This window comes from Podarcis vaucheri (genome assembly GCF_965113315.1).
Source record: "Podarcis vaucheri genome assembly, chromosome: 9".
Classification (NCBI taxonomy): Eukaryota; Metazoa; Chordata; class Lepidosauria; order Squamata; family Lacertidae; genus Podarcis; species Podarcis vaucheri.
The window spans coordinates 47,776,669-47,804,157 of NC_138767.1; the positions used below are offsets into that span (position 1 = coordinate 47,776,669).

Here is a 27,489-nt window from a genome sequence, read left to right on the forward strand (position 1 = left end):
GTTAGGAGCATCAGGAACAAGTGATGGTCTCAAGAACTCCTTCCATTCCTTCCTTCCCTCTCACATGCAGTTCCAAAGACAATTTCCTAATTTCCCGAAACCACACTTTGCTATGGCATCCAAACAAGCAAACTATGTGGTGAGTGATCTATTACACTAGAAAAGCGAGGGGAATCCACAAACTCCACGTGGTTGGCCACTGTGGGGAAAAGGATGCTGGATTAGGTGGGCTTTTTAGTCTGGTGGATCAGGGGACTTCATATTTTTGCCCATGATCACCAACTCATAGCTGTCCTGTAGCCTTCTAAAAATAAAAGCTAAGAAGACAAGGACCTCTGCTTTTCTTCCCCGTAATTCAAGCACTGGAACAATCTATCCAAATCAGGATTGCAAAACCACAGAGGGATCACTCAACACCCCGTTTGCCAGTTGAACAACTTGGTAAATTGTGGTTTGAGGAAACCAGGTCATCTACTAAGCCACAAACAAAGTAGGAGGACAGATCTCTTGTGCTTGTTACACTTTCACAATCCTACAAGGCATGATTTGGAGGATTAGGAATGAATGTTGCCACTGTCTCCATTTTTTTTGGAGTAGCTAATAAAAAATGGTATTCTGCTTTTGCAGAGGAAGATGCCTATTTTGGACAAAAATGGATTGCTGCAAGATCTGATAACGTAGGCCAAATTTGCCATAAGTACCTTGGAAGGACAAACAACTTCCAGTAAGCAGGAGAGGAAACACTCCATTTACTGCTTGGAAGCTCCTCAGACATAATTCTGAGGAGAGTTCAGCTTCAGCAGAGGACCCACAAAGCAAGTCTGGCAAAGTGGTTCTCTTAGGAGAAATATTGTTGCAGGTATCTGCCTGGCCCTTCAACTTCAGGCTTGATAGAAGCATCCGTGGGACTCTAAGCTTAAGGGCCGATTTTAACATTACTCTTGCCACTGACAGGAAATCAGTCAGTGAAATCAATTCCAGTTGGAAATAACAACCCTGGCACAGGTTGCTGCAATATATGAAGGGTAACTTGGAAATCGCCCTGAGTCAGCAAGCCTCATTTTGCTCTGATGCTCCCTTTGGTTTCAGTTCAAGAGGCAAAAGCTCAGCTGATTGCCCAATCAGTTCCCACATGCTCCATTTCCTGAGCCAACTGCCAAACAAAGGAGGCTCAGTTAACATGAAGTGATCTCATAAGGTCGTTTTATGGAGTCAATGAATTGCAAGCTTACCAATTGATGCGTTTTCAAGAGCTCATGTAGAAAAGGAAAAAGGAATCTTTTGTGGAAAGATTGCAGAAGGAGGTACCTTTGTGAGCCCATTTGGACCTTAAATGCTGACAACTGACAGGATAAGGAGGGGCAGAAGAGGTTAGGGAGGTGGCAAAACAGCATTGGGGGGAGGAGAAACAGAGGAAAGTGGTGCGCCATGGCTGTGGCCCATGTTTGGTGACTCTTTACATTCTGACTGAATTCCATATATTAGTAGATGTGGGCAATAACATAAAGGAGGAGGTGGATGGCCATATAAGGTCCCACCTTCCTGCCTACCCCAGGAAGAGGAACATGAGAAGCTGCTGTGGCCAGCCCAGTAGCAGGACGATGGTGGTCAAGATAAGAAAGAGGTTCTCCCCTTTGTATCCTGCTGCCGCCGCCAGTTCACATAGGGCACAAGGAGGGAAACCACTGGTGCTGTCAGGGGGCTTCAGTGAAGACTTTTGTCTCCCAGGGCAAAATCTGTAGAGCTGGAACTGGTAGCTGATGCTGGACGTTGTCTCCAGTCACTCACACCGTTGACAGAACAGGAGTGAGGCAACAAGTCCCCTTGAGCTCAATGGGCATGCTTCTGAGAACACATGTACAGGTTCGCCCTGCATACAACTACTACTACTACAACAACAACAACATCTTCTTGATCATTAAACTCTATCACATCTTCTGCTTCTGACACCTCCTCCTCCCAATCTGCTCCTTCTCCCTCCAACCACTCACCGTCATTCTACCACCAATCCCCTGGCTCTAAGCCTTCTTCCCCTGTGGGTTCCCTAGGGGGCTCCCCAGCAGGGGTCTCCCACCATTCCTCAGCATCCAGCCAGTCTATGACATTTGTGTTCTTCCAAGTCAGTGCACATGCCTGCATCTTCGGGGCAGGTGCAAGGACAACCTGCTCCACCCTTGCCCTGTCCCATTATGCTGCAGCAATGCTGCTGCCGGGAGGCCAAGTCTATGACTCCTCTCTGCCAGCCACACCTTCCTTTCCTGAGAGCGCCACAAAACCTAACACCGACACTGATGGGCTCAGCCCTTTTTAATCAATGAACCCAATTCTCTCCTCCTCTTCAGATCTCACTTCTTCAGCAATGCTTTCCCTAACTTTCTTCGGCCCCTCCTCAAGTATACAATGCCACCTCCTCCAGATTCAACTTGGCTTCCCCAGCCCCCTTTGGGTATTTTGCCACTTTAGCATAGATGATTGGCTTTCTAGAGAAGACCGCCTTCATTCACGGGTTCTGCGCCTAATGCTGGTGTGTTAAATAACTGGTAAATGGTAGCTGTGTCTATCCTTAAGTACCTAAGCTAGGAGCGACTGGCAAAGTGCTAAATAATACAGCACATAGTATAATTTTATAAATGTGCTCAAGAGGGGGCAAACTTCTGCAAGGGTATCTCTGCAGTGGCATCCTCATGAGGTTTGAAGAATTCTGCATTTCAGTGGTCCAGAAGAGATGTGCAGCTGGGGGAGGGGTGCCATGCGCTTTCTAGTTTCTGTCCCATTTGCCCTTACTGTCAGAATATGATGGCTCAGAAATTTCTCAGAAGGATGAACTTGTATTGTTTCTCATAAACAAACAAACAAACAAACAAAAACTCCTGCCATTTAAGAACAAGGACTCCCGAGCTATCATCTCCTAAACAGCTCTAATTTCACATACCCAGTTCCTGCTGGCATAAATGTTTTTCTTTCTGTTGTGGAGACAAAGCAGGTGGTAACCTATCTTGCTGTGCCAGCTGAAATGTGCTCCATTTGTTCTCTATCTCGCTCCCTTTGTATTCAGATAAGTCTTATTGGTTCTGAGACATCTAGCTTTGTTCAGACGCTCGAAGCACAGCAGATTAATCAAATTCAAGAGAGGTGCTTCTAAATGAATGTCGGAAGCAAATCACAATGGGAGAAGTCATTCTAAGCAGAAACATTATCTTACGCCACAGATTATGAGATGAGTATTGCTCTTCATCTTCTCACAGAAGATACCCTTCAGTGCTCTATGACTAGTACTCTATTAAACAGCTAGCGTCGCCGAGGTTGCAAGTTCTGCTTTTGAAGTGGGGTTGTATGTGACACGTCCACTCTCAAAATATCCTCTCAATGAAACCTTGATTCGGGAGTCTGATCAAAGAGAAAAATAAAATATGAAAATGTACTTCCATCTAGTGGGGAGAAAACAAAGGAAACAACAATACAGTGGTGCCTCGCAAGACGAAAAGAATCCGTTCTGTGATTCTCTTCGTCTAGCGGTTTTTTCGTCTTGACGGATTAGCGCTATTAGTGGCTTTTAGCGGCTTATCGGATCAGCTGATAAGCGGCTTAGCGATTTAGAAAAGGGGGGAGGGGGAAAAACCCGCAGGAACTCGCAAGACATTTTCGTCTTGCGAAGCAAGCCCATAGGAAATTCGTTTTGCGAAGCACCTCCAAAACGGAAAACTCTTTCGTCTAGCGAGTTTTCCGTCTTGCGAGGCATTCGTCTTGCGGGGCACCACTGTACTAGATTAACACTTGCAACCTCCTGTTTTTAGAACATGTGGGTGCTTCTTCAGATTAGAGGTGAACTGCAGGTAATTCAGTAAATGACACAACGAATCATATAATTGAAAAGTTGGAAGGGGCCACAGGGATTATCTAGTCCAACCACCTGCTATGCAGGAATCCTTTGCCCAACGTGGGGCTCAAACCCACAACCCTGAGATTAAGAGTCTCATGCTCTACATACTGAGCTACCCCAGTTTTTGTAGAGCCCTTCCTAGACTGGAGATAAAATAATATGGAGCCTGCTGGAAAAGAGAGCATGGTTCAGGAGCCCTGAATAGGAGCAATCCACACTGCAACATTTTATTTCAGCTCCCACTTATAGCAACAAGCAGAGGCGGTGGAAGGGGGGACGCGGTGGGTGCGGGCCGCCCCGGTTGTCACCACTGAGGGGGTGACACAATGGCACTCACCACAGGGCCTGCAGCGCTCCCGAGCCACGCGTCTCTCCTGAGAGAGATGCAGTGGCTTGGGCACGCACAGGCTCCAAGCTGCCCAAACGGTCCGCCTGCTGCCTCCCCCCCCCCCCCAGCTGTAGGGCGGCTGAGTGGGAGGAGGCAGGCATACTCTAGAGGCCCTGTGGTGCGTCCCACCCCTATGGGTGGCTTGCCCCGCCCCTCGGCACGCTGCTTTCAGGCGCCCAAGCAGCTTCTTCCGCCGCTGACAAGTTAGCAATGTGTTGGTGAGGCAAAACAGAAGTTTGTCTCCAGATATTAGTTTTGCAAGCCCAGGAATATATTGGGCTTTTAAGGGGGAATGTTAGGACATTGGATTATACTCAGTATTATCTCTTTAGAAAGAATTTCAAACTCCTACATATTTCCAAATGGAAATGATGTGGAAAATCAACCCAGGCAATCAAGCAACAAGCAAGAGAGATATCTGCAGTAAGATTCCATGGAAATAATTAAGTGAGCCTTTACTGTATCTCGTTAATTAAATCCCTTTCAGTAATTGCACTGAAGTTTCTGCGGGGGTTTTTGTTGTTTTTTTAAAGGAAGAGAGAAGCCATCAGTCTGACTTTTATCAGGCTCCTAATAGCAATTGAATGCAAAAGGCTTCCATTTGCTTAATGCACAACCATCCAAAGCTAGATAAGGGAATGGCGTATTGTAATTGTGTGTGTGTGTTATCAGCGCTAATACTTAAGCGGGAAGAGATGACTGACTCTTGCTTTCTGCTGCTCAGAACCTGAAGCGCGTGGCAGAAACGTGGATGGATGAATTCGCAGAGTACGTTTACCAGAGGCGGCCCGAGTACAGACACCTCTCCACCGGCGATATCTCAGCCCAGAAAGAGCTTCGCAAGCACCTGAAGTGCAAGGACTTCAAGTGGTTCATGGCTGCGGTGGCTTGGGACGTCCCTAAATATTTCCCTCCGGTGGAGCCACCACCTGCTTCCTGGGGAGAGGTGAGGAACATTATCGAATATGAGCCAGTTGCTTCAGGTGCTGTCGGATGCAACACTACATTCCCTGCGAAGTGGCTGCTATGGTGACAAAGCATTCACAAAATTAGTTCCAACTTCCGTGGCCAAAGAGGTCAGTAAGAGAGCGGGTAGCAGTTGGAACCACCACAGTAGCCGTGGTTGAAGTAAGAAACCTTTTGCCTGTGACCCTTTATAATTATCTAAGCAGTGTCTAGCAGCACCGCACTGTGGACGCACATGCGAAAAGGTTTTCAAAATGCAAAGATCCTTGTTGCCATGCTAATAATAATAATAATAATAATAATAATAATAATAATAATAATAATAATAATAAGCTGCCTATCTGACCGAGTTGGAGCTCTGGGTGGAGCTGCAGAGCTATCCTCTATTGGAGTGTAATTACTATTTCACAATTGTCTTTTATGCTTTTAAGCATTTTGTGTTGTTTTAATTTCTGTAAACCGCCTTCAGTCCTGGTCTGGAGAAAAGGCAGGCTATTCGTATTATTAATAATAGTAATAATAATCTTGACACTGCTGCTTATCCAGGCCGGGCCGGGGCAAATGCACTGGCAAGAATGCCAGATTGGTGGCATACTTCCCACCTGCACACTCATCCTGCCCCAGTCTTGCCATGACTCCATCCTGTCCAGATAACCAGCAGTGACACCAGTATCAGGAGTGCAGCTCTACCTCCCCATTCCTGACACGCGCTGCTACTGATGGATTGGTGACTGCTGTATGTATTGTTGCACTGAGTTCTGTGCCACTTTTGACATTTGAACCATACAATATTTGTGTGTGTGACAGTGTGTGTGTGCAAATGGCAGCTTGGCTTCCCAGTTTTCCTATCCCGTTTTCTCACATTTACACACAACAGCAACACACACACACACATTTTGCCTTTCTCCTTGCAAAACTCTGTCTGCTGCAAATGAGTGATTGATTGGCAGCATGTGTTCTTGCAAAGGCTAAACGTGAATTTTGAACATCACCAAGTGTACCCTTGAAGCAACCTGCTATTTTGGGTTTCTTTGTGCCTTCAGCCATGCAGTGCTGGAAGGGAATGTGGTGCATCTGGCCTTCTGTTTTGTCTTTTCATCACTCGAAGCAAATGCGGAAAGTCAGATGGATTTGCAGAGGGGTGCAATGTGAAAGAAAGTCACTGCTTGGTGAATTCATTGCTAGCTATTTTACACTTGGGCCTGTGTTCTGGCTGTGATTCTGTGGCCACAGAATTTGGATTCCTCAAAATCTCACTAAAAAAAACCAAGGACACTATCCACCTTTGCATGGATGCAACCTCTCACATCTGGAGGGTTGGCCCAGAGCTCACCAGAGTCCCCTTCACTGTCTCCCCTTTTGCTGGCCATTTTATAGGCTTTTGGTGCTCATCCAACTGTTGGTCTTCTTCATCTAGCTCTTGGGGCTTCTCCAGATGGCCTATATATTGTGCATTCATCCCGGTTTGCTGACAAAAAGCTTATGTGAAGTTTAGACTGTGTTCAGAATACTTTCCAGTTTGTTTGCAGGGCACTTAGATGACTAAGCAGTCATCCTTTTATTCAGGTGTTGGTTGTGGTGGGCCATTGTGCATCTTCCCATTAGACATTCACACATCTCACACTTTTCAATGTGTTTCCCCATCACTTTCCTAACCGCAAAACGTCTGCTTCTCTTTTAAAGTGGATTAGTTGTACTAGGGCAGGCATGTCCAACAGGTAGGTCACGATCTACTGATATATCACGGGGTGTTCCTGGTTGATCTCTGGCCCCTCAGCGATCTCCTTAAAAAAAAAGCAAAAAACTAACAAACCCCAACTTTGGCTTCCTAAAAAAAGCTCCACAACTTTGGATAGATCACTGCCAGCCTTTTTATGACAATGGGTAGATCACTGCCAGTTTTTTTATACTGTGAGTAGGTCGCAGACTATTGGGAGTTGGATGTCCCTGTACTAGGGCAACAAAGCGTTCTTTGAGCCACTTGAACTCTGCAGACCTACATTTATGATATGTGCTTGAATGCGTTCTGCAAAACAAGGGCAGTCAAGACACACCTTTACTCTTCCTCAAGCTCAGGCTATTCTCCCCATCTGAATACAGATGCTCACTCGGCCTCCTTCGGACCTAATAGCTAACCTAACAGCCCTATTGAGGGCCAATAGTGCCAAGTAACAAAATGCAGCTAGGATTGTTTTGGGGCCTTTTCATTCTCTGGACCTTACCCTGTTTCCTTTTCTCTTCTCCTGCCATCAGTGATTCCCAAACTCATTGTGATGGATAAGCAAACCCACTTCCTGGCTTCTCCAAACTTGCCTAAATCTGAATAAAAGCAAAGCACGCTGCTTTAGTCTCATCTTTGCAGACAACTTAACTCATGAATCTCATGAGGGGCGTTTGGGGAAGAGGGTTGTACCACAGTGACATGAAGGTCCAAAAGGGAGAACTCTGAGATTGGACCTAGCAACAAATGAAGGAAAGAATCAAAGTATTAGAACTGACAAAGCTCCTTTGCTATGACATTAGTTTCAGAGTCGACACCGTGGCTTTAATGACCCCATCTCAGCCCATCGGCTTGCTGCATTTATGGTGGCATAAAGGCAACGGTTAAAAAGGAATCTCATCTGGAATGCTGCACCCTCTCTTTGCCTGTCAAATTCTAATGTCCTTCTGAATTCCAGAGACATTGTTTTATCTGTGCCTGAGCTTCTGTTCCCAACCCTTTTCATCTTCTTCTTTTTATGGCTTCTTTTTTTTTACGGCTTGCACAAAAGAATCTGTGTGTGCGTGTGTCTGCTTTAAAAAGTTACTAGATATCAGTTGGCTTAAAAGGCAGCTTATTGCTAGGCATTGAGCCTGTAGGTGCTGGTTTGTGAAGTATGCACTGCTCTCTTTCTCTGTCTCGCTAATCACAGTAGCTATGTCTGTTCAAGCGATATGTGCGCTGCTTTAAATTTAAATGCACAGGGCAGCCTTCCTTCTTTTGTATTCTGCACCCTTGAAAATCTTTCAAACGCTCTCCAGTTGCAACACAGCCACTCGAGCATTCAAGTCACTGGGGCTTTGCTATGCGAAAGGCATTTGGTAAATTTGTGGGGCTTGGAAGCCTTTTATGATGCTGTATTGAACTGTGGCGACCCTAACAAGCGAGTCAAGGCACCGACTTTGATAGTCAAGGACAATACACTATTTGAACAGAACATTCAATTGAAAAGCATTTCTGACTTGATTTGCTCTGTGTTCCAGACACTAGAGATTGCTTCATTTAGAAGCTTCAGCCCTTTGCTACATCCAGCATCTGTCATTGTTAAATGCTGCTAGACTGCTGCCCTGTATTTTTCTAATACCATGTAAACTTGGTTTTCAATTAATCTTATCAGGGTGGAAAACAGTCATGGACCTGTCAGTTTGATTGACCAATTCATGGCTAGATCATTGCTTGAAAATGGAGCTTGAGTTGATTGCAACTAGCCGTCCCAGTTTTCAGATTACTACTGCTAGGATTTATCACATGAATATACCACACTTTCCCCAAGGAGACTATTTCTCATGATGATCTTGGGAGGTGGGCTTGACTGAGAGATGATGAGAGGTTCCTCAGGTCTCCAGTTTTGTCAAATGGATGGATTTCTCTGCCCTCTTGCTGCAGTTTCTAAGAGCTGCATTAAGTGGACAAATGTGATCTCCTTTTCATGAAACGGATTGAAATTCTCTTCTAGTTACTGAACAAGAAGTATCATTTACCCTCTCATGTTATGAAAGGTTTTACATGCAAAGGGCAATTCCTCTTAAGTGTGTGTGTGCGCGCGCATGCGCACGCACGCATGCGCAGTGGTACCTCGGGTTAAGAACTTAATTTGTTCTGGAGGTCCATTCTTAACCTGAAACTGTTCTTAACCTGAGGTACCATTTTAGATAATGGGGCCTCCCGCTGTCACCGCTGCACGATTTCTGTTCTCATCCTGAAGCAAAGTTCTTAACCCGAGGTAATATTTCTGGGTTAGCAGAGTCTGTAACCTGAAGCGTCTCTAACCTGAAGCGTCTGTAACCCGAGGTACTACTGTATATGGATCATATGGATGTCCAGATTGACCCTGGGAATAGCTATGCATATAACAATCTTGTATTCATCACAGGATGGCCAGATGCAAAAAATAACAGGATCCTTTCACCTTTAATAGTTGTGCAGAAGAGAGAACTTCAGCAGGTGTAGCTTGTATGGCAAACTATACCTGCTGAAAGTCTTTCTTCTGCACATCTATTAAAGGTACAGAAGCCCCATCCTCTTTGATAGGAATTCATTGATAGGAAGTGACTCTTGAGAGTGGGATTGAGCCTTTAAAATATAACATGAGAAGTACACGTAGCCATGACTCATTCTGCCACATGTATTTTAATCGCGAACCTTGAAAGCTTTTTTTGCTGCAGCGACACAGTTCATAAGATCCAGAAGCAGCTGGATGATTTTAGTATTTAAAAGTGCTGGGCTATAAGGATAATTCATTCATATTTCCATCTCATCGAAGTGAAGCCTTTCACTGCTGCTGCCACCGGTAGCCTGACACTTCTGTTTTTCTTTCCCAGATCTTTTTCATTTTAAATTAAAGCAAATTTGCTTAATTAGGACTGTAGTTGGGGTGCCAATAACAGATGAAAGGGCGTGTGGCTCTCACTGTGTGATTAGCGGGCTGATGTTGTGGGTCATTATTTTTAAATGTAGAACACTCATTTATAGTTATTGCATTCCATTCCCCACCCCCGAAGAGTTAATGAGAGAGATTTAAAATAATTAAGGCGTTTAGAGAGACACGTTGAGAGGTTTTCAGGTCATCTGGAGGGGGATAAGCCTGCCCTCTAATAATAAGGCTATGCTTAAAGGCTGTGCTCCTATACACATTTACCTGAGAGTAAGTGCCACTGTGACTTTCTTCCAAGTAGACACGTATAGGATTGCATTGGAATGCCATATACAGGATGGGAAGGCAGGTGTAAGATTGTTCTGGCGCCACCCACTAATCTTCCCTTTTGGAGTTTTTACTTGGAAGGATGCAGTTCACCTGCCTGGTGGCTTCTATACTCTGGTTGTGGCAGAGGCCAGAATCTCTTTTCCCCACACTTCTGCAGTCTCATGACAATCCAGCACTCAGGGTAGTGTTCTTTCTGGCTGTGAAGTGGGGAGCAAGCTCTGTGCAGCTGCTCCTTCTCTGACTGATGGCTGGGGCCAGGCGAGTCTTCCTCTTGCTAGAGTCTTTTTGTGGCTCTTTTCCTCTGAGCAATGGCAGAGGCCAGAGTGGTCTTCCCCCTGCTTCTGAAGTCCCAGGGCAAGGAGATTAGGTGTCTTCTTGGGTTCCTTCCATTTTTACAAATGGATTTCTGCTAAGGATTCGGTTTGCATTTAAAGGGGAATCTACGTAATTTATGCAATTCTGAAACAATACGCAAACCTGTTGAAATTTGCACTTCTTCAAATTTTGCAGGGCAACTCTATGGCTGTAGCTATTTAACAACCTGCATGTTGAGCATTCTCAGAGGTTTGTAGCCATGCTAATCTCATTCAATGAGTGTCTGGGTGCTCTTGGCCTTAATTTTAAATCCAAATATTGCTGCTGATGACACTAACAGTATGCCTGCCAATTTCCTAAATGTCATGATTGTAGGGAAATAACACCACCCATATATTGGCCTCTCATCTATGTTAGATCTTATCTTTGCTCACAGTACGTTGTGAGCTGGATGACCTTGGGAGGTTTCCATTAGGCATGGGAGGGGCATGCAGCCCAGCAGATGTTGATGGAGATAGGAGTCCAACAAGATCTGCAGAGTCCCCCACTCCTGCTATTAAGAATATTTGGATATGGAGCCTTTCCTTTATTCATGTGCTGGATCAGTTTCCATCCATCCATCCTCTGCAAATCTGTGATTCCTCCATTCTTGTTCTGTGCAGCTGGTACTCTGTGCTAATCAACATTGACAAAAATGAACGAGAGAGTCTATGCTTGTACAGTATTTATTTATTTTTTTAGTTGGCTCTCTGTTTTCATGGACGTGCAGCATCTTAAATGAATGTCCTCCCATCTCCTTAATGCTGGCTGACAACAGGACATGCTTACACGGTTTTCCACTCAGCATTACAGAGCGGCAATCCTTCATCTCTCGCCAGCCATATGTCTTGCAAAAGTAGTCCCCAAGGTGGTGCCAAAGAGTTTGCATTTCCTGCGCATATCCTTGCAAGCTGTTGTCGCAACTTGGGCCACTTCAACTTTGCCTTGGCCTGGAATACTGTCAAACTGCCATTCCTGACCTGGGTCTTAGGAGGTTTCCACTGAGATAGTGGCAAAACCCAATGAAGTCCATGCGTGTAACTGCAGAACCAACCTGTCCCCAGCTGCTCTTGCCACTCGACCACAATATGCTTCCGAGCCTCAGATACGGTGAGTCTGCAAGTTATCAGGCTAATTAAGCACCCAACAGTGCACAATAATATTGTGCAATATTTACATATTATAGCAGGGATGAGGAAGGTTGTTTTTTTTTCAGCCAGAGGGCTGCCTTCCCTTCTGGGCAATCTCTCAAGGGCCATAGGCCAGTGGTAGGTGGGGTCAGAGGCAGAAGTGAGTGGAACAAGTAATGCAAATGTTACCTCTGGACAGTAGGCTACTTTCTACACACTCACATGCCACACTGTATCCTCCAGCCAAGCAAGCAAGAGGCACTTGAGATCAAGGGCATCTTCCAGCCACGCAAAAAGACTCAAGAGTGTGACGCAGGGCCAATGAATTGGGTGGCCTGGGGAGCATTCACAGGGCCAGATACAGAGGCCGGGGTATGGGCCGCATTCAGCCCCTGGATCTGAGGCTTCCCAACCCAGCAGCAACACTTGGTGTTCAGAAGGCAGGCGAGCAATGCCACCTTACCTGCGCTGTCCCAGCAACCACTACTGACCCTGGTAAGAGTGGCATCTACCCACTTTTTGTTTCTGGTCACACCCACCACTGTTGTGCAGCCCCCGGAAGATTCCACACAATGGCATGCAGGCCTTGGGGTGGGTAAAGTTATCCACCCCATCATGCCCAGGCGGTATGATAGCTTCCATCTTCCTTTTAGTACCGGCAAGAGATAATTCACCTCCTGCAAAGCAAAGCAGGGGGGAATCCAAGGAGCAGTTGCTGGCATTCTCTAGGATGACATAGGAGCAAAGCATCCAGCAGTGCTAAGCAGATTTGTTCCTAAGTAAATGATAGACATTGAGAGAGTGCAACTTATGTGGTGACTTCAGAAGCTCAGCTATCGAGATCTAAGTAGCGCTGGTTCACTGTTTATACTGCATTTTTTTTAGATTTGCCTAGAGACAGTCTTTAAACCTCTTTTGTTGACCACCAGCATTATGCTTTCCATTTTTAAGTTCGGAATAGAGTAGTTGCTTTGGGAGACGATGATCAGGCATCCGCACATGAAACCAATGTCCCCACTGTGGAAGGACGTGTGGATCCAGAACTGGCCTCCACATTCACTTACGGACTCATTGTTGAAACCGTGTTTATGGAAGACAATCTTACTCGGCTACGAGTGATGGCCAAAAAAGAAGTACAGTGGTACCTCGGGTTACATACACTTCAGGTTAAATACGCTTCAGGTTACAGACTCTGCTAACCCAGAAATAGTGCTTCAGGTTAAGAACTTTGCTTCAGGATGAGAACAGAAATCGTGCTACGGCGGTGCGGCAGCAGGAGGCCCCATTAGCTAAAGTGGTGCTTCAGGTTAAGAACAGTTTCAGGTTAAGTACGGACCTCCGGAATGAATTAAGTACTTAACCTGAGGTACCACTGTAGTGCTGGTTCAAGTGACCATTGCAGCTCAAAGGCCAGTGTATATTTTCAAGTTTTTTAAAATCCAGTAGCACCGGATAAGTCAGAATAGAAGGGGATGAATCAGCCATGGATGCACCAGGTGAGAAAGGCCAATGAGACTAGCAACCGAATTCAAACCATCCAAGCAGGAAGAAGCTTCTTTTTGCCCAAAGGGAGGCAAGACGCCCTGAGGCTCAGCCAGCCACTGTAGCTCCGATTCCCTCCCCCATCCAGTTGTCTGCTACGGGGAAGCAGGCTTTGACAAGCCTCATTCCCATCACTCATTCACAGCCACTTGAGGCCCTGGGAAGATTCAGTCCAAAGCCTCGCCTGCTGAAAAGCAGGATGTATTCTTTCGCTGCTAAACCTCCACAATCTTCCTCCACCAGCCCTCAGGCCCTTTCTCAAGTCTTTTATCTGGAGCCATCTGACAAGCCTGGGTCCAAAGACATCTTCATTACCTATCTGCTGACTGCTCTGTAAGCTTCCACACGTATTCATGGCTGTAGCCAGCCAAATCTGCAGGGGATTTCATGCCGAAATAAGGATAAGTGCTGGGCTTCGGCTTAAGAACTTCTCTGATCTGTGATTGGTTCAGAAAGGAGTTCTTCTGACTATACTTTTCCCAGACATGTCTGGTTGCTAATGGGAAGCATAGGGGAGGCTTGTCCATTAGGGCCAGTGGAGCATTGCCCCACCAAGCTCAATCCAGCCTCAGCCTACTTACAACTGGTCAAGGTTTCCACCGACTATCAGCTGACACTTCCTTAGCCTCAGGGGTGATTTCATAGAATTCAGCAGGGAGGAACAGCAGTGTAGCTAGCCGCTCAGGCACCTGGAACTCCCGGGGGGCAGGGCGAGCAAGGTGGGCCTGGCAGAGCACTCTGGGCGGAGTCTGCCCGCCGCTTGCCTCTCGGCCGCCCTCCAGCTGAGGGGGAGGCGGTAGGCTAATGCGAGCCCCAAGCCACCTGAAAAGGCAGTGTGGTGGCTACAGGTGCCCAAGCCACTGCATCATTCCCAGGAGAGAATGTCGCCCTCTGGGTGAGTGGCACCCAGTGCCCCCTGTCCCCTTCCTAGCAATGCTGCTGGGGAGGAAGTCAGAATTAGTTGGCACCAGCTATTTTTAGCTCCAGCTCTGCCTGCTGTTTGGTTCTGACCTACTGTTGGCCTCCTTGCCTTCCGCCCAATGGGAATGGTCTCCACTGGGGAAGTCTGATGGGCAAGCTGAACTTTGATCTTCCCATGTGCTCCTCATTCAAGTCGATAAGATTGTAGAACTGCTTATTCCTACACCAGTACAGCAGTTGGTCATTTTGGTTGGCCAGAGTATTACATATGTCAAGGATGGAAAACTTCAGGCCTGGGGGCCAAATGCAGTCCACCATTCCTCTCTGTCGGGTTCTTCCTAGGCCAGGCTCCACCCCAGGCCAATCCTGCTCCAAGCCTTCCTGCAAGAGGCAGAAGAGAGAGAGGCTCATGCTCATTTTGGTCCTTCCGAGTCTCTGCGAACAAGAGGAAGGGATCTGCCTCCTCTTACTTGGTTATTTAAAGTGCCATCACTGGGAGAAGCAAAGCTCTGAACTCTCTCCAGGCAGAAGCCATGGAGGGTGAAAGGGCAGAGGACCAAGCAGCTCAAAGATAGTCTGAACAACTCAAAGCCCAAAAGGCACAAGCATCCTCCCCCTACTCTCACTTTCTCCCAAAACCTCTCATTAACACCCTTCCCCCTCTGCACAAAAGTGCACCAAGCATTCACTTTTTCCATTCTTGGGAGTAAATCCCCCTGTATCTGAGAAGATGTATAGAATAGCGGCTGCAGATGGTAGCCCCCACAAAGGTGATTTCCAAGGGTGTGGAGCTGGGGGACAAAAGCTTCACCAGTGAGAGCTGGGAGTGGCTAGAGGGGCATGGAAACCAACTAGGCAATTTGCATCTGGCAAAGACATCCCTACCCTCTCTCTGCCCTCTGGTGTGGACAGACAGCAGGCTGAACGGAAACACATTGAAGTGCAATGCCGCATACAATGCTGTACACATTCAAATTGAAATGCAACAAAACAAAAGCAACCTCACTGTGTTTTAAGCCAATAATGGGTACAAAGCCTCTGATCCATTCACATTCCTTGAAATGTTGATGATATTGACTAGGCAAGGTACTAAATTCTGATGATGCTGTTAATTCATGCTGAACAATGTGAATTTGTATAACTGCCAGTGTTTATGCATAATGACCAGTCTATATAGCAGCAGGACCAGCTTAAGACATTTGGTGCCTGAGAAAGAGCAGCAAATGGTGTTCCCCTCCTGCCTCCCACTTAAAGTTAAGATGCATAGGACCCAAGGCTAGCCAAATGGCAGCTGGAACAGTAAATCCCATAAGCACCTCTTCGCCAAGGTGCTTCCCCGAGCAAAAAATACATTCATTCGCTGAAATAAATAGAAACAAATTGAAAACTAACCTTTTTCGTGACCCCCCAAAATCTGCTACCTGAGGCAGTTGTCTCACAGTGCCGAATGGTAGGGCCAGCCCAGACTTACAGTAATTCTAACAGAGGTATCGGAGAACGGTGGTGTCTGCATCAAACTGATTTAGACTGTGCACAAGACACACGCATCACAGAAGTAAATTATTCTTTTCCTTTTCAGGTTTCCAAGCTGCATTTCAGTTCATAATGGTGGTTGCTTAATTTTCCAGATTCGAAATGTGGCAGCAAACCTGTGTGTGGACAGTAAGCATGGAGGAACAGGCACGGAGCTGAGGCTGGACATCTGTGTAAAAGATGGCTCTGAACGGACCTGGTCACATGAGCAGGTATTTGGACTATCACATGGCTTTTCCTCTATTCCAAGATTATAAAGGGTTTTCTCAGGCTAGTCCCTCTGGCTGACACACCCCTTCCTAACACATTCATCATCTCCGTCTAGAATAGCACATGTACTCCCTCTTGCGCAGAGTCCTGAGCACAAGAGTTGTGATTTGTTATGAATAAGCTGAGGAGTCCAAAGGTCTCCTGAAACAGAAATGCTTCTTACATTGCTGCCAATGTGAATAGATTCCATACAAGTGTATGTGCTTAATGTGTGGTCTGCTGGATAAATATCTGACGCAAAATGATGGACTGTAGCAGAAGGTAGAGCACAGCAGACTTTGAACATTTGACAAATCCTTTCCTTTTATGTTTTGTTGAAATGAAATAGTACCACGTGCAAGCTGCAGTTATTTGTAAAAGCAGCAACGTCCCTTTGTTGTCAGCACTGACTTGGTATTTGCAGCCTCTGTTGGCTAGTGGGTGGTTGAAATACCCAAAAGCAGGGGTCGGCAACCTAAGGCCCATGAGCCACAAGCGGCCCATGGGGGTCATATTACCGGACCATGAACTAAAAGCGCATCTGCGCAGACGCCGGAAATCATGGACGTGCGCCATCACGTGCACATGCGATCCAGCCCATGGAGGGAGCCCCTGCCCAAAAACAACAGCAGCTTAATATTATTTTTATTTGTTGTTGTTGTTGTTGTTTGGGAACTGGCCAATAACCCTTAGAGATCAGAGCATGTTTGGCCTGGAATCCATACTTTGAAGGGTGTCTTGGGACTTTTAAGCCTTGCTCCAAGTGACAGTTCTAAGAATCCAGGGACCAAAGCTGTCTCTTGGGGAACCTCTAGCATCGGTCTCTCTCCCCCTTCGTCATTCTTCCTCCTCCATACTGCGTTTGATGGTGCAGTAGATTCAATCCAACAAAAGCCATGGGATGTGTTTTTTCAAGAGCTTTTGGCTCATGAGAAAACAACCCGGGGAAGGGTTGTGAATCAGTGGCAGAAGCACAAGCTAGGCATGCAACACACTCCAGGTTCAGACCCTGCCATCTTCAGGGAGGCCTGGAAGACCCTGTCTGAAACCCTGGGAGGGTAGAGCCTCTGCCAATCTATGCAGAGAATACTAAGCTACATAAACCAATAAAAGGATACCTTATAAGGCATCTTCCTGTGTTCTGTTCACTGTGTTTTGTTCTTTTCTTTTCTTTTGCTTCTATTTAGCAACTGTGTCCAACTGGCCAATTATTTCGATAATTGTTACATTGCAAGGTATTGTATTGCTCATCCGAAAAACATGCTTCATGCTCCTAATCAGGCTAAATCAGAAGTAGGTCCTCCCGAATTCAGTAAGCAGGAGCAGCTCACCTGAAATAGCCTTCCTGTATGGGCATCACTACCACTTACCAGGAGAGACCAAGTGGTGGTGAGGTCAGGGCTATGTGGGTAGGAGAACCAGATTAGCCCTGCCAGTATGGTCACACAGCCCTGACCTCACCACTATCCCCACTTCCCCATAAGCTGCAGCATCACCCCTGCTAGGAGGCTATTGCTGCTATTCCACCTCTTCAGGAAAACTGCTATGGCTCGCAGGTAAGCAGGGTTAGGATTGTAGCATGCCTAGCTTGTGCTCTGCCTTAGTTTTCTTAGGGAGGTATACTGGCATTCCTGTGTCTGCCCCCGTTTTGGCAACCCCAGATCGCTCCAGGTGAACCCAATGCAACCCAGGGCTGCCTCAATCCGAATCAGTCTAATTCAGCCACTGCACAGCCCTAGTTTTTACCTTTTAGCAGATAAAAATCCCTGGCATTTCATCGGTTGTGGCAGAACTCCCATCAGTAGCAGAAAAGGCTAGGAAGCAGCTGTTCAATAGAGCATCTGCTCACCTGGGAGACTTCCCTCGTGGAGGTTATTATGGGTTGCTGCTATCAGTTTGTTTTGTGTTGCATTGGTATTTTGTTCCTTTATGTAGCAACTGTAATCAGTTGCTGAAAATTTTTGATTCTGGTCTTTGTGTAATATTAAGGTGACTGTCTTTGTAGAACCAACTAAAATGTCACAAAGTAATGAACAAGATTTCAAGTCTTCCAGAAATTTCTTCAAGCTAGATGTTCAGGTTTTGTTTTGTTTTTAAAAGGGAGGATTAGCAAGAAGAGATAATGTTGTTTCAGGGCAAACTGAAAAAGCCTCCAAACTGCAGGCTGGGCCTTTTTCTGTCCACACATGCCCTCCCTATTTATTGCTTTGCTTTTGTTTTACATCTAGCTTAAAGAAGCGTTATGAAGAACTCAAAAGATTGCTCACCAGTTTGTGACATTTTAGTTGGATTTTTCCCCCCTAATAGAGCTGTAAAGCCACCTGCAATTTTTATTTGATGCATGTAGTTCCTAGGACTTATCAGCAGAGGGCACTGCTGGACAAGCAGAGTTCCATGCTGAAGATGGAAAAGTTGATGGTCGTTTTGTTTTTGTTTTTAATTGTTGAAGATTTTCGATAGAGAGCTTATCCATATTCAAGCAGACTGGGAAATGGCTTATACTGAGTCCATCTAGCTCAGTATTTTCAACTGTGATTAGCAGTGGCTCTCCAGTGCATCTTATGAAAGTCTTTTCCCAGCCCTGCTAGGAGATTCCTGGCATTGAACCTGGGATTTTTTGCATGCTAAATGCATGCAAAATGTGTGCTCTGCCACTGATGTGGCCCTTCCCAAGCCATATAGGATTTTAAAAGTTAGAACTAGCCAATCATATCCAGAAACAACTGGTAGACCCCCCCCAAAAAAAGTTTGAAAACTACTGTCACAATTATAAGTTCTGCAGCAGAATTCCAGACACATTGAAGTAAGCTGTCAAAGGCAGCTCACACAACGCAGGAGTGTGAGTTTTAGGTCACCGTAACATGACTAAAAGTGACCAGAACAGGTGACCTGCGTAACCAATGGATTCCATAGAAATATAAACAGTTGGTGCAGGCTTGGTCTTTCAGTCTGAGAAACTGATCTAACTGAATAACCATGCAGGCTCCCGTGTCAATGGACCTAGAACCTGGTCATCAGCTCATCGACCATTGTGGACTTCTGCCCATGACAGACTGGACCCTCAGATGCAACCTGTCCTGGAGCTTGGCCATGTGTCCGGCAGAATTTAGGAAAACGGAATTATCCAAGCCAGCCTGGTGCCCTCTAGATGTTTTTGGACTACAGTGTCCATCAGCCACAGCCAGCATGGCCATGACCTTGCTCACTGGGTATGATGGGTGTTGTAGTCCCAAAAAACTGGAGGCTATCAAACTGGGAAAGGTGACTCAGAACGTGTATGGCATGTTCTCCGAGTTGAAGGTTCTCGGGCGCTTGGTTCTAGAAGATTTTATCAGGTCCGAAGTTGATCATCTTTAGATGAAGGTCTACCAGGCTTGCGTGTTGAGCATGCTGCTTTGTGGAAGTGAGTCATGGGCAACTGGCATGTGCCAGGAACGACGCCTCGACACCTTCCACATGCTCTGCATCAGGAAGATTTGGGGCATCATAGGGCAGGACAGAGTCTCAAGCAAAGATGTGTTCTCTCAAGGCCACATTCCCAGCATGTTTGCACTCCTGTCTCAGCAACTTCTACGCTGGCTTGGCCACGTACACAGAATGGAAGATTGAAGGATCCCCAGAGATGTGCTTCATGGGGAGCTGGCTTCAGGCACCAGGCAAACTGGCAGACCAACTCTATGTTACAAAGATGTCTGCAAATGTGACATGAAGGCTGGCAACATCAACCTTGCCATGGGAATCCCTTGAAGACGACTGCAGCCCCTGGAGACAGTCAGTCAGGTGCTGTATCCCCAGCAATGGCCAGAGGAGGAATGACTGCTGGGAGGAGGAGAACAGAGAGAAGAAAAACCATGGTGCACCTTCATCAGCACAACCGGACACCTTCATCTGCCCCAGCTGCAATGAAACATGTATCTCCTGTATTGGTCTCTACAGCCACAGCAGGTGCTGTGACTCTTCAATGGTTTGACTTGACACTCAAAGGGCCACTCTTCAATTGTCTCCTGAGACAGACGGATGCCGACCAATTTCATCCATTGCATATTTCATGTGCGAACACCTACATGTCCTCATATAACTGTAGCATGTGCTGACAGCCTGTACGTATTTGCCGATCAATGTACTGAAAGTTTCACACACCGGGGAGGCAATGCTGATCAGAGAGATCCTGGTCGCTTTGTAATGTGCAAAACAACCCTTATTTTATCAGTAGAGTTAGTCCTAAGCCCCTTAAAAAAAAAACCAGGAGGGATCTGTAAGGAAATACCACACAAGAATCCCTGAGTAACCTGTGACCCTCCAGATAGTGTTGGATAATAATAAATAAATAATGATAAATATCAATATGCTGTCCATCTAACTGGGTTGCCGCAGCCACTCTGGGCAGATTCCAGCTTCCCTCAGCCCTATAACAGGCATGGCTAATGGCCAGGGAGTTGCAGTTCAACTACATCTGGAAGGCCATAGGTTCCCCATAAAGTGGATCTGGAAGGATAGATTTTTACGGCTCTGTAGAGTTGGAAGGCCCCAAGCTGGTCACAGCCAACTGAGGAAAAATACACAGCCTTGTAATTGGGGTCTTCAATCAAGAAGCCAGTTGTGGGTCATGTCCCCAAACAACCCTTGTTTTAAGTTAAGGGACCACTGGAACCTGCACCTAGAAGTAGAAAACTTACTGTTCTTATGTTTTTTAAAAAGCACCTGATTATAACTGGGACAAGTGCAGTCCATCAGGCAATACATAGGATCTTTGTTGCATCCTGGGAAATAATTCACCCCAGCCGCCCCACACAGTGCATTCTGGGTATTCATCCCCTTCTATAGCCATTTGGCACCAGCAACAGCCTTTCTGAGGGATTTGTCTTTGTTCTACCTCTGCACTGTGTCACATCCTTCGGCTATCTGCCATCCCCAATGCTGCCAGCTAAATGTAGCTTTATTTTATCTTCAGTGCTGGAGACATTTGTGCAAGAACTAAACGGGAACAAGAAAAAGCCATCCTGCTGTCTTCAGGTTCATATACTGCTGCTCTCTCTGCTGCAGACATGATAAACAACCTCAGCAGGTTCATTATCTGACTTTTCAGATGCCAGCAGAAGAAATGAGAAAATAGTCACAGTATTCACAAAGTGAGGATCGGCTCAAGATAAAATTAAGCCTGGCTTTCACAGTGTGGCGCAGCATAATAACAAGCATGTTATCCGGGCAAATCCTGTCCATACAGATCAGCCCTTTGCCAGCCATTGGGGGTAGGATGATATCATTTTGTTTTGGCCACATCAGTGATATTGTTTCATTCAGTTCAGTTTATTAGGTTTTGTAGAAGCATTCTTTTTCAGAAGAAAAAGACTTAGTGTGTCTTTGCAGCAACTGAAATGTACAGACAGGCAATGTAGTGTGATGATCAGAGTGTCGGATTAGGACCTGGGAGACCGGCTTCAAATGTTCTTCCTTGCCTGTAAACCCCTGTGATCATTCAACCAGCCACCTGAAAGGCTCTAACGAGTTGTAATGGAGTCAGTTGCTACAGAAGAGGGTATTCTAAATGAGCTTTACAGCTGTGGTTCGGAGAGGGAAGTGACAAAAGAGAGAAATTAAACTGACAATACGTAGCCTTGAAGGATCCCAGCACAATTTAGACAAGAAGGTTGAATGGAACTCAGCAATGTGCAGCACCTTCGGAATAAGGGAACTGCAGGTTACATGTGGAAGCTTATCTCTCTCATGGAAGGAGAAGGCATGGGGAGGGCAGCAAACAATCACCAGACTATTTAAGGTGGACTAATTAGCTCTTAACGTGCATTAGTTGATTTTATGCACCAGCTCTAGCACACCATCAGGGATGGCTGAGTTTATAAAATGTCGGTGTTGGAGTTTTGCACTTTTCCAAAGCGCAGTTCAGCTTTAAATTATAAATAGTGAAGTGTAAATAATGCATGTCAGCATTTTTAAAAAGAACACTCACGTTTAATTTATCTTGAAGAAAGGCAAGTTCAGATATTCTATGATTCTGTGTAGGGGCTTAACTTCTGTGGCAGCATCCACCATAGATCAAACGCCAGGCGAACCTTAAAAATATATCGTGGAAGTGATGGTGATTATCATCATCACCACCACTGACTGTGAGTCATCAACTGAAAAGCAGAGATTGCAAATTCGAAACGGCTTCTTCCTGGTGGCTGCCTGCCGCCGCCGCCACTGCAGTCATAACATCATTCTCAGCACCAGCCAATCATTCATAGCACCTGCTACAGGGAATTTCCATACTAATCTTAGCCACTGGTGCTGAAACATTTTATGTCAAGTTCCAGAATGATGCATTGGCCTAGTTCCTATGTACTGATACCATACAGGTAAACTATAGTTTGTACTGCTAACAACATAGAAATCTGCCTTATGCAGTGTCAGACCACCAGTCCATCTTGCTCCTTATTGCCCACACTGACTGGCAGTGGTTTTCTAGTGTTTCAGGCACAACTCGTAGAGGACAGTCCTGTTGAATGGTCACTTTAAAATGTGAAGGTTCATTATTGTTTCACAAGTTGTGTATGTCTTTAAGGGCCAGGACCAGGACAAATAACGAGACCCAGCCTTACAGCTGTGAAACATAGCAGGTGCTGCCGAGTTGTGTTAATCAAGCTGTGTCAGCAATTGAGTATAGTATATAAGGAGCAGCACCTAGCTCTCCCATTACCCTGGGGGATGGGTTGGTGGTTGGGTCTGGTTTGTTGTTGATGTATTTAGTGTATAAGGAGTTTTTGTTTGTTATTAAAACCTTGTTTAAGTTATTTTGGGTCCCTTTTTAATGCTTGGTCTCCCCAGCAAGCACTCTGCAGAGCTACTAAACTGCAAATAGCCAACAAGCCCTACCTGAAGAGGCCAGTGATTGAATCTAGAACTTTATGAATGCAAAGCATTGCACTGCAGGGCTGGCCCAGGACGTTTTGCTGCTTCAGGCAAAACAGAAAATGATGTCCCCTTTTCCACCGCAACTGCTTCCTCTGCATACATACACGTTACCTCCTCCTCCATGCCTGAACACTTTCTTGGTGGGCAGCCATGGAGGTGGTGGCCATGGGCACATGTGTGTGGAGGAGGCAGCCAGGAATGGACAACAAAACAACAAGGAGCAGTGGCAAAGGAGGCCAGTTCTGCTGTCTGAAGCGACTGCTTCACCTTGCCTCATGGACAGGCCGGCCCTGATTTGTTCTACCACTGATCCATCGCCCTTGAACAAGCTGAGGCCTAGTCCTTGCTGAGGTGGCAAATCTCTGTCTGGGCTGCACCACTTCAGACAGCAAATACATTCTCTTGTAACTTAATGCTTCCCTGTATCAAATAAAATGAAAATGAAATTTTAAAATCTGCTGTCCAAGGCTAGGCTAGAGCCCTGATATCTAGTTTCCTACATGAAGGATATTGGTTGCATGGAAGACTAATAAATTATACAAGCACTCCTGAACAAGTATAGCCAAATTTGTATAGATTTACTACCTCAGTGAGAACTAGGCCTCAATTCTTCCTGTGAGGCTTCATCTCCAAGCTCTTTCACTGCCCTTAGGGCTCATTTCCCAGCTTCATCACCCATTATCTTGACAGTCTTTTGATTAGTTCTATAGAACGGTGGTTGTTTCTAATTTCCCCTTCAGCAGGATAAGCGTTTTCTTGGTGTTCCTTGTGTACCTTTTCATACTGAGGGTTTCTTTTCCTTTTAATTATTGCGATTCCTTGCCAAAAACCTAGCCATTACTCCTTAGGGTTGCTCTGGGCTGTTATTAATTATTACACTGAAGCCAAATACCTTTGGTTTAATGGTTGGTTGGAGTCTACTGTCTAGTTATGCACAAGTAAAGCCAACCCAGAAGTTTCCTACTATCTGATCTCCCAGTCAAACGCCAAGTTAGAACACAGTGTCACATGAATGCTTCCCCCCACCTCACCCCCTTAGCTCTTCACCTTTGGTTGGAGAGAAGACATCCGTCCAGGAGAACCTCTTCACACCAGAAAATTCTGCTTTGATGCCGTTTCGCACAGCAGCCCCGTCACACTTTACGACTGCCATGGTATGAAGGGAAACCAGCACTGGAGCTACAGGAAGGTCAGTATTGCTTTGGATTGTTTCAAAGTCTTTCAGCTACTGGGTTTTGGGCAGGGGTGGCCAGCTGTGAGGGGTGGTGCTGTGAACCTGGCCTCCTGGTACCACTGATGCTGATGCTGCTTACAGGGCAGTGTGTGGTTAGCAGTGGTGGGCCTCCCTTTTTGAGGCCATGAAGCCTTTTTGCAACCAGCAATGACATCTGGGTAACCACAGTTACCTTCTTCAGTGGGGTTGTTTACAGCAACCTTTACAACATCTGTACTACAGACTTTAAAACACTGGGATTGTTGAAACACATAAAACAAAACAAAAAAATCCATTTGAGTTGTGTGACTCAAAATGTGTCTACTAAATCCTTTTTTTTAAAAAAAAAAGGAATGTGGACTCCCTGGAATTGGGGCCCCCTAAGCTTCATTGGTTTCATAGTAGATCGGACCCTAGTGGTTAGGGCAGCAGTGGCACAAGCGAAGTGGTCCAGTAGTGGTCCAGTAGTGCAGCCACACCTCTCTGCCCTCACACTGTTCGCTCTGTGTCCCACTGCTGTGATGCTGGTACCCGGAAGTCAGAGTTACAAATACTCCCCATCCTCGCTGGCCACTCCTGGTTTTGGGTAACAGAGACTGCAATGTTTGTTCCATCAGAATAATTCATTTTACACACTGCCTTGGTTCAGTTAAAAACAAAAAACACTTGAAATGTGAAATAGCACTGTTTCTTGAAGGTCTGCCATTATATAGGTCAAACTTAACATTAATATGGATTTCACCCAGCACAAAATGAAGAGCACATCCCCTGAAAGATGCTTTGCCATTTTGGCACTTCAAGACATGTGAGTCATTTTAACAAAGGCAGCCCTGAAAATGTTTTTATTCCATGTGACAGGCACAAGAAAAGCTCCTAATGAATTAAATACAATATAATCTTTCTTTACTTTAAAGATTACAATTGGCAGATGTACAAAATGCTGGAAAGAGCAGCCCTGTATATCTAATGAAACAAAATGGTTTACAATTCAAGGGTCATCGGTCTAGGATGCCGACTGCATTTCAAACCATTTTAAATAGCACTAGAAGCAGGTTGGCTGTGACAGAAATCGTGCATGACTTTTTCTTCTTCACATTTTACTAGTTACCATAACAATGCTTTGGAGTGACATGATTGATTGCTTTTGAAATGGGTACCAAGGACGTGACCTTGTTTAACCTTCTCAGTGCAGGCCTTGGTGGAACTGCATGAGATGACTGTTATTCTGGTGCTCTGTTTCACCTATCCATCACCATCCCACAGCACAACTTCATTGGCATTCAGTATCTTCAAATTACTAAAACTGCAATCGTATGCACACCATTGGACACAGTGGGGCTTGCTTTTGAGTAAACATGCAAAGGCTTGCATTGCATGGATATGACACACTCCTCCATACACAGTGCCTTCACGTAAATGCTTCTTAAGGGGCTTAACAGAGTTCTGCCCCCAACCCCATACACTGGTGTTTCCCCCTCCTATGCCCCCTGACATGTGCACACAAGCTCAGACATTCACAGCCCACTGAACCATTACAGAGCATGGAAGGTCTGTGTCACCTTCCTTATCCCTCCCACCCTGCCTAGCCCTCCTTATTGTCATACAGGGACAGAGCCCTGGATGTGGATATATGAGCACATGGTATCACTAGGCACGGGTGCTTCTTTTATTGCCTTGGAACAGGACAGCCCTTTATTGAGCTGTACAGGAATCCTTTGTACATGGGTGCTGTTTCTTCAATGAGGCTGGATCATACCCAAAGCTGCAGAGAGACAAAAGTTATTTTGGCCTTCATCACCCTAATATTTTCTAGTTTACCAAAGCATTCATGAATTTGGAAATAGATTAAAGGCGTCTAGACCTACGCTACACACTTCAGGCTTTTTGAGAGTCATTATCTCCTTCCAGGGAACCAAGAGAACCATAGATAATGTGTGCTGTGGGTGGGTGGCAGCAAGGAAATTTGAGCCAAAATTATCAGCACTTCACCAGACTATGGCAGTTAAAGTGGTTGTAAGACTATTATATGCTAGATGAAGGGATAGGATAACCAATGAGGAAGTTTAGTCATCAGGAGAGCAGGCAGAGAGGTTTAGAATCAGTGCAGAGATGGGGAATTCCCAGAGGAGGGAAACAACAGATGGCGACTCTGCCAGGGCTTATATTGTCTGAAACTGGGGGGGGGGGGATATCTTGAGGGGGTTTTTGTCTGAAAATGTGTATCCATGAAAACTTTTGTGTGGGTTACATGGAGGGGACTCTATTGCCATTCAATCCATGACTTTGGTTGATCAATTTCGTTTAGTATTTACACTTTAGCCAGAGAAGGATCAGACTTTGTAGGGTGAATTGAATTCTCATTCCTAGTAGAGGTGCCATTTGAAAGGTGTGAGCTGGATCTTCAAATTATACGAGATGGCACAACGCCCTCAAAGTCAGAGGAGAAAGCTCCATTTATGTCAGATAAGGATCTGACTTTGTACAACTGCAGCCTCTTGCTCAAACACCAAAGTCAATTTATTTCCTGGCTTGCCCAAGCTGCTGAAAAGAAGCTTGATGTCTTGAAACACTTCATTGGTGCCTAATGTACCAGGGGTGTGTGGGTATGTGGCAGCACAGAGCAGGCACAATTCTTGCATTGTCCTCCCTCTGCTTCTGGCCCATCGTATTTTTAATCTGGACCTCGGTGGATGATCACAGTGAAATAACAGCCCTTTAAACAACCATGTGACATATGCCATTGGCCAATTGATAAAACACTGTCCTTTTTGCTGATTTATTTTTACTACTTGTGGGAATGAGGCAGTACATGGGAGTTTCTTGTTCCAAGGCAAAATCTATATTTCTGAGTGAGAAATTCTTCAAAAAGCGTTTTTATAAAGGAAGTGCTGGCCAAGCTGGAGCTATGTAACACTGATCTGGTAGCCATCAGTCCTCTCAGACAATATAGTGAGGCATACACTTATGGTTGGCTATAAATTGCTCAGACAAGGAGCCACAACCATTGTAAAAATAATGCCTAAATCAATTAAGTTTATCTTTGATCTAAGATGTATCTGCTTTCTGTTCACCTCAGTCTTTAAAAAAAAAAACCTTTTACATAATATAAGTTAATTAATGATAATGTGTCATATTTACACAGAACTTTCTTAGCATCCATAAAATTCTCAGCAAACAACTCTTTCAGGTAGGTCATTATTTTCTACATGCTACAGACAAACCTGAGAGGTAATTGCTACTTGAAACCAATATTGTGGCCTTGAGTATGTGCTTGGGCTGAGAGATGAGCTGGGAATGTTTACTACAGAGACAATGTGCAGCTATTTATGTACACACAAAGCCAGCTGTGTACAAGCAGATCCACATACAGAAGCAAAAGGTGCTGTAGAATGCTGTCCTGCAGGTGTAAGTTTAGAGATGGAGATTCTGTGCCTAAGAAA

The 27,489-nt window shown here is 45.5% G+C and overlaps 1 protein-coding gene and 1 long non-coding RNA gene across 12 annotated transcripts in view; one reads left to right on the forward strand and one right to left on the reverse strand.

Moving 5' to 3' along the window:
• Positions 1-27,489, forward strand: part of GALNTL6 (polypeptide N-acetylgalactosaminyltransferase like 6) — a 475,517-nt gene that overhangs the window by 440,432 nt on the left and 7,596 nt on the right. For all 4 annotated transcript variants that reach the window (XM_082237231.1, XM_082237233.1, XM_082237234.1 and 1 more), the window contains exons 10-12: positions 4,993-5,214; positions 15,774-15,890; positions 23,876-24,025. In XM_082237231.1, the coding sequence (XP_082093357.1) occupies positions 4,993-5,214; positions 15,774-15,890; positions 23,876-24,025 (489 nt within the window). The remainder of the gene's footprint in view (positions 1-4,992; positions 5,215-15,773; positions 15,891-23,875; positions 24,026-27,489) is intronic.
• The window catches only part of LOC309540444, a 101,928-nt gene that overhangs the window by 22,611 nt on the left and 51,828 nt on the right, over positions 1-27,489 (reverse strand). Inside the window, exons 5-6 of one of the 8 annotated variants that reach the window (XR_014223285.1) lie at positions 21,893-21,995; positions 18,218-19,743 (exon numbers count right to left, since the gene is read on the reverse strand). The exons of 5 other annotated variants lie outside the window; for them this stretch is intronic. This is a non-coding gene — a long non-coding RNA (uncharacterized lncRNA). Of the gene's footprint in view, positions 1-14,322; positions 14,527-18,217; positions 19,744-21,892; positions 21,996-24,459; positions 27,482-27,489 lie in introns of those variants that run through there. 2 more of the 8 variants (XR_014223284.1, XR_014223286.1) reach the window with 2 other exon arrangements.